Source organism: Rhagoletis pomonella, unplaced genomic scaffold, assembly GCF_013731165.1.
Source record: "Rhagoletis pomonella isolate Grant_MI unplaced genomic scaffold, Rhpom_1.0 Rhpom_scaffold_00001, whole genome shotgun sequence".
NCBI classification, from domain to species: domain Eukaryota; kingdom Metazoa; phylum Arthropoda; class Insecta; order Diptera; family Tephritidae; genus Rhagoletis; species Rhagoletis pomonella.
The window spans coordinates 21585594-21593337 of record NW_023458555.1 but is presented as its reverse complement, the minus strand read 5'-3'; the positions used below and the strand labels follow the sequence as shown (position 1 = coordinate 21593337).

General features: G+C 38.1%; 1 protein-coding gene across 1 annotated transcript; it reads right to left on the bottom strand.

Moving 5' to 3' along the window:
* Positions 1–3725: 3725 nt before the first annotated feature.
* Positions 3726–4532, bottom strand: LOC118740402 (ATP-dependent DNA helicase PIF1-like). The gene has a single exon (XM_036471966.1). The coding sequence runs from the start codon at positions 4530–4532 to the stop codon at positions 3726–3728; it is 807 nt and encodes a 268-aa protein (XP_036327859.1).
* Between the last annotated feature and the right edge of the window lie 3212 nt (positions 4533–7744).

Genomic DNA, 7744 nt, shown 5'->3' with positions numbered 1-7744 from the left:
TTCTCCTCTCGATTCATCGTTCTACTCCACGTTTCGCGCGGTCTGCCGAGAGGCCTGCCCCTGCCCATCAGGGGATTTCATTCTGAGGCATTCTTTTCAATACTTCCGTTTTCTTTGCGCGCGAAATGTGGCTTATACACTTCCACTACGTTTCCGAATCCAGATATTAAAGGGATCGGAATATTATTCTAAGGCATCTGTTTACGACAACTTACAGGCGCCTTGCCGTAGTGGCCGTACAGCAGCAGAGGATGGCCTTATGGCAAGAGAAGAAGTGATAGTAAATATGCAACTTAATCGAACCCCGCTGTGAACTCCGAATATCTTACACAACTTGGCTGTGGAAGTACACGTCACCTAGCTGCGTCGTATGGAGATTTAATTACAGCGACGATTTTTTCGAGCAGTACTATGTGGCGCAGGGCGACCCAATGGCACAAAAGGTTAGGTTAGGTTAGTGGGCAGTCGGTGCAAATAACCAACTCACTTAGACCTTGAATGTCCATTGTGGTACCACTACAGAACACGGGAACCTCAGCGAATATTCTTCAGAGAACCATTTTGAAGCTCTTATAGAGCGTCGGATTGACGCATGACAATTCCGTAAGAGATCTAAAGAAGGCCTTACCTGGAAAGCCTGTTCTCCTCTTGGCCAAAGCGGGGCAACTGCAGAAAGAAGTGCTCTACGGTTTCTTGGGAGATTATTCCTAGTCTTGAAGGGTGCCTGCCAAATAGCCAATGACCGGTTACACGAACCGTTACCATCGCAATATCCTCTCTTGAGAGGCTGAGCAACTCTTTCGTCTTTTCTTGTCTATTTGCGGCCAAAGCAGCCTGGATGTTCTACAAGTGCCCTCTTCTAGCCATGACCTGTTGGCCTCTTGGGTCATACTATTTCTAAGTTATAATTTGCAGGTTGCCATGGGTATCCTAATAGTGCCGCTGTTTTCACATAGGGGGAGATTGGTACCTTTCCTGGCTTCAATATCAGTGTTCCGGAACCCATATGAGGCTGACCGTGCATACGGTGTTAATGTCGTTTGGAGCTGCGAGTCGTTCCTGTGCAACGTTCGAGAAAATATTAATCCTTTATAGCTAAAACTTCTGCCTGATAAACAAAGCAGTGGTCCGAAATTCGCACGGATAATTCTAGTCCTAGTTCCTTAGGTAAAACTCCGTGGCCAACGCTATTGTCTAGCTTCGGTACATCTGTGTAAAACTTCAATAACCCCCTTCTCCATGGTCCCGTTATGTCGCTTGCATTAATTGAAGGCGCCTTCTATATCTGCAAATGCAACCAGAGCATACTCCTTATCTGATAAGCTTTGGTGGACTCGACGGGCGACTGCAAGGCGTTTTCCATAGAATTACCTTTCCTATCCGGCTGTCTTATCGGCTCGTTTCCTGGGCGTGTGCGTGAACATCCGCCTGAAAAAGATACTATTCATGACTTTGGTGACTTGATTACCCAACCCGTCTAATTCCACCTGCGTGGCGGGATCTCGGAGTCTCGGGGAGGTATATTTAGCAATAAAGCCCTTAGTTTGTTGTTGTAAACCCCCAGTCGGTATTTCTAACATTTCTGAATTTCCTAACTTGGGAGGTCTTAAGATCTATATCAAATTCAATATACCAATGGTCAGAATAAGACTCAATACTCGCCATCTCTTGATTTTATGGGCAAACAAGTCTGAAGGCAGGATTATATCCAAAACTTCTTCTCCACTCTTTGTCATAAAGGTTGGCTCTGAACCTAAATTCAAGGCACTAAGTTTATTTCCTAGAATAACTCTATCGAAAGCCTTTTCGAAAACACCAAATATCTAATAGCTATCAGCTCTGAGTTCGACGAACTTCCGAAGTTCATTCAGCTGCAATTGTCAGGATAGAGTTGTACCAAATTAACGCGTGTTTCGCCATACAACTCGAACTCATTATCAGACGACAACCTAATGAAAACATTAATTCATGTAAGGAATATTACTGAAGTGGCATTAGCTGTCCAAATATGAATCTGAGTTTTCCGGTTACGTAGATCCAACTATCTGGGCGTTAAGATTTATAAAATGCCTTCCGATGTTTTGATTATGTGAGCGAAGAAGAAGAGCAAGCTGTCAAAGCAAACCCCTTAGAATTTTCAGAAGTTTAATGGTCTATATTATTCGGCCCTATTATGCTTTTCGACGTGGACGTCGATGTAATTTTTTGCTCAAAAAATAGCCCTCCTCAGTCCAACTCCAGTTTCGTTGGCCGCAGTAGTTTCGCGAGGAACACCTTTCCGCAAAAATACTGTGGTCAGTGTAGCTGGCGCTAGACTTGCGAGGACTATTTTTTTACCAAAAAACATCGACGTCGACAACCGTAATAGTGCCGATTGTATAAGTTTAGTTTGACCTTCTCCAATCAGCTTTTGGAAAAGGTTACCATTGTTTTCATAGCAAAGAGGTTGTTTTTTGTGCTGAGTAGTAAAAAAAGAGGTGAAAAGCTGGAAAGGACGGAAAGCTAATAATTCATCTTGAAACCTAAGGCACCGCCAAAGCTGAACATCCTTCGGTGTATACGACCCAGAAGAGTCGGTTCTACGCACCGCAATGCCTTAGTTTTTATCCGTCCCAGGAGTATTGTTTCTGTTTAGTTCGGTGCAGCCATATTGTTGGTCACTTTGTGAATAGCGTGATTTAATGATTATAAGTCGAACATCTCAGAATTTTTTGAGAGATCGTTACACTCCATTTTGTTCCAGCAGGGTTGTAATAAATACATGCATATTTTTATAGGTAAATGAACCATATGTAAATTTGCACATCCATATTTGTAATTGTTTACATATGTATATGCACATTTGTTAGTCTGAAAAAAACGCATCGTCGTCATGCCGGCTAGTAAACACGATTAAGTAGTATGCCTTTCCTCATAAGTACACTATGGAGTATGCGTGTGCGCTAACATCATCTATGATGTTCGTGAGTATCAATGTAAATATATAACTAAGTATGTAAAAATCTCCAACCCAGTAAACACAAGGAGAAACATTCTCTAACGCTTGATAAACCCTTAATTCTCAAGTTGGGTTTCAGCGTTCCTTACCATTTGAGATTAATAATTTTGTCAAACTTTATTTCTCAATGGGAACTCAAATTGAGGAATGTTTAAAAAAATATTAACAACTTTCTGGCAGCATATTTTTTCATAATTCAAGAAAAAAGTGAAAAAGTAAAAAATTTCTTTGAGGTAAAGTGGAGAATCACTAATTTCTCAACTTAATAGCTAAGAAAATCTGCATATAAAAAAGTTCCTTTTGAGTTTAAAATTCAACAAGTTTTTATCGAAATTTCAACTTTAACATTTTGGGGTATACAGTTTTATAGCCCATATATTTTAGTCTAATCAAGTGCAAGTTTCAAACGGCTAAAAAATCCTGTGTATAAATTTATATTATACAAATTTATTTTATACAAATTATAATTATAATATAATTTAATATAATTATTTATAGCCTTTGCTTATAGTTATGTGGTACATATTTTTCTCTCATTTTGATAGATTTTTGTTGAATTATTTTGTTTAAAAACAAATAAAACTTTTCGTTCCCGCTTTATTTTTCGTAGTAATTTTTATATTAAAAACTAGCTCTTACCCGGTGCGCTTCGCTACACCTAAATCGATTAAAACACTTAAGGGTTTTTACTTTGTGTTTTATTTCTTGTTGTAAAACTATTAGTTATTTATATAACATTTTGGTATACAACATTTTTGGTTTTTCCACCTGGCGCGTAAATGAATAAGCACCTTTGTGTTCCCACTCTCGAACATGCGACATACAATTGGCCGTGGGAGAAGCACGGTTCTTCCAAATTGACGCCGCACACTCGAAACGTTTGCCCTTGCGATTTGTTGATGGTCATCGCAAAGGCAAGACGTACTGGGAACTGCAAGCGCTTAAATTCAAACGGCATGTCGGTTGGAATCATTGGAATGCGTGGTAAGAGTACAACTTCACCTGCTGCCTTGCCATTTAGTATGGTTGCTTCAATCAAATTTGGAAACAATTTTTTGACTGGAAGTCTTGTGCCATTACACAAAGTCGATGGCTTCAGATTTCGTAGAAGTATAATAGGTGAACCGACTTTCAGGACCAAACGATGCGGTGGCAGACCGGGGGGATCCAAAGAATTCAAGAATTCAGTTGGATAATTGACTACTTCATCTTGATTCAAAACGCTATCAATCGATGTATATGTTGTAGCTTCTCCTGGCAGTTTTTCTTGGATGGCAAAATTGATTTCGTTGACGTGTACATTTTTCGGTGTCAATATTGCGCGTTCACTTAAGTAATCATTGCGTTGATAGTGTTGAACAATATTCGGAAATACACTTTCAATCAATTCTTCTTTCGATTGTAAAAGTGTACAAAAGTTGTTCTGCAATGTGATCAAACCATTATCATCGATTGGTATTTTGCCTTCGCCAATGTCCAACAACTGCTTCGAAAACGCCGCTGCGGATCGATCATTTTGCAATTGGACTCGCATGTTGATGGTAAGAGTCAGCCTTTGAACATGTCTCCACAAAACTGACAATTTTAAACATGCGTTTATTTCGCTGCAGGAGTTGATCGAGGAATGACTGGCAAAGTTTGCCTGAAATCGCCGGATAATAATACTAATGCCCCGCCAAAAAGTTGTTGATTTTGGCGTAAATCTTGCATTGTTCTATTGAATGCTTCTAATGACTTTTTGTTAGCCATTGGGCACTCATCCCATAGCACTATTGCAGCTCCTCGCAAAACTTTTGCCATTTCTGAATTCCTGATATATTGCACGTTGTTGTTTCAACGACTTGGATGTTCAACGGTAATTTCAAAGCAGAATGTGCTGTTCGGCCGCCATCAAGTAGAGTAGCAGCGATGCCTGACGAAGTAATTGCCAACGCAATTTTCTGCTGTGACCGTATATTAGCAAGAATCAAAGAGGCAGTTTCACTTTGCCACCGGAGCAGCACATGCCAGCTGTTTCTCCTCGAAACTTCGCTGCATTGCAATGCGTACAAATAATATCCATTGCTCCAATGGAACCATGCAGGCTGTAGTCGCAGTCAGGTTCGTAGTGAAAGCCAACATGTTCCATTTGATCGCGAAGACGAAGCGGAACTCTGCCTTGGCGATAATTTGGCCGTTGATTGTCTGCGGATTCAGCTCTAAACTGTGCACGCCGCTCTCTGTACACCGCTCTGCCTCGGGCATTCATTTGAGCGCGTTGCTCTTCGCTTTGATTTCTTCTCCTTATTGACATTCGATGTGAATCACGCGTATGCCTGCCAACCGTATTACGTCTGCGTAGTGGAGCCATTTTCTAAAGTATTCTTTTCGAATAAATGTAGCAAATCGATTGAATTAAATCTGGAAAAAACACACAATGTTGTTGTCAATGTTTTTTATTAATTGGAAACATTCGCCAGCTGTTTCTCTTTATTTATTAGTAAAAGGCGGGACTGCCAATCTTGCGGCAAAACAATAATAAAAATCCAAAAAAAACACGTAAAGCCAAACAGAATTAATTGCAAAACGTGCAATGATACACACATTAAATTTCTTATGTGCACCCTCCACACAGATCCCAATCACTTCTGAAAATTTCATTTTATGTGCACCCTCCACACAGACCCCAATCACCCCTGAAAATTTCATTGAAATCGGGCAAGCCGTCTAGGAATGATAGAAATCCGAAAAAACACGTAAAGAATAACCACAAGAATTAATTTTTTTTTTTTGGTTTTGCAAAACGTGCAAAGATACACACATAAAATTTCTTATGTGCACCCTCCACACAGACCCCAATCACCCCTGAAAATTTCTTTGATATCGGGCAAGCCGTCTAGGAGGAGTATGCGAACAGGAAGTTTTGCCACTTAATTTTATATATATAGATTACTTTCCAAAAGTGTATTCTAGTTTATTGCATTAATTTTCGAGCGCTTTAAATATTTTTAATGATTATTTAAATAAAAAGAAAAAATAGACATGTATATACATATGTAACTACGCACTATGTTTGTTCGAAAAAAAAATTCATCAACGCAATTGTTAAATGAACAAGTAATTTTTAAGCAAAAAATAAAACCGACTTCAATTCTCATATAAAAATTTAGGAGTACCGTTAATTTTTTCATGATCCAATGATCGGATCTAAACCAGATTAGTATGGGACCACCTCTGAGACACTAATATTCCGAGGAATAACCGATAACCTCCTCCTTTTTTTTGATGTCGGTTAAAAAACACAAAAGACAGGGAGCAAGAAAATTAAAAAAAAAATCGACGGTAATTTTTAGCTGCACATTGTTGGTTATATTCAAATATTATAGGCTATGAAATTCCATGCTTTAAATTGTTATAAAAATTCAGACTACAAAGTTCGAAGTTTAGACGAAAATTTTTGAATACCTCCAGTTGAAGTTTTTTCAAATGATGAAGTTTCGTTGTTGCCTTTAGTTTAATTACTTTCGCTTTTGGTTGAAGGTATAATTACTTAAATTAAAAGTTCCTTAAAAACAATTTTAATTTTTATTTAAATAGTGGCAACCCTGGTGTCGATACTAGACACACTGGCGGGGCAACTAACTAAGGTCTCACCGCATTTTTTTTTTCAAGCGGAGAGTAGGAAGGATGAAAAAGAACTTAAAGTTATAAAATAAATAACATAGATGAAAATTTATAGACGTTTTTTTGCCAACTAAATATGGCACAAAATTCCCAAATCTCTCGGTCATTTATCATATAAATCTTGTTATAAGAAAGGCAAACATGAAGAATAATATCCCAGGAATTTCCGTCTTAAAAGAATTTCCGGCACATTCAAAGCGTATTTTCTCAAATGCATACAGACGTAAATATGTGCATACATATACATATATGTAAGCATGCATAAGTACTTATTTATGTATGAAAGTGGGATACTCTGGGAAAACCCATTACGTGTGAAAGGATAAATTAGTTGCGGTAAATCTGAGAGACGAGTAAGTTACCCAGGATACATTATAAACCTCTTTGCAGGTACATATGTATGTATGTACCATATCTGGATTTATTTGATCGTTACCTTCAATATTATTATGCCAGAGAACTCAGCAGAGTAGCGTTGGCGTGGCTCAGTAGTATTAGTGACCCGCTGCCTGCTAAAATCTTTATATTTTAACCAAATAGTGCGCCTTTAAGTATGCAAGCAAAGATCATTATTTACTTATTAATTTGATTAACTACTTTAAACTATGTTCACATTACTACAGCATAAATTACTTTGTTTCAATCAAATTACTTCACATTAATGAAATACGTTCATATTTTCTTTCATAATTTCTATGGATATGTGATCAGCACGTGCACGTAAGAGTGTGTGGTTTGTATTGATTAAAAAAAAATAAATGGCATATCTTTAGGCATTTTCTTAAAGTTTCCTCAACAGCGGGCGCTGAAATAAATGAAAAAACTTTTTTTCCTCATTTTGTTTTTGATTTATGATAAATTTATGATTTTACAAGGCAAAATTACATGATTTCAGCATGTGAACATGCTTTTATCCTCAAACGGCTTGTGGAACATTCTGCAATAAGTACGAGGTGTTTGCACTCTTTTGAAGTGTAAATCTGTTTACAAAATGGGTGACCTTTCAATTACTTCTTTTCTATACCCTCGCTCCTTACTCTTCTTAAGCCAATAAAATTAATTACATGCGTTAATCTGAGGCAT

What these genes read in the sequence shown, in the direction of transcription:
- LOC118740402 (XM_036471966.1), bottom strand. Translation starts at nt 4,532, where the DNA reads ATGCGAGTCCAATTGCAAAATGATCGATCCGCAGCGGCGTTTTCGAAG.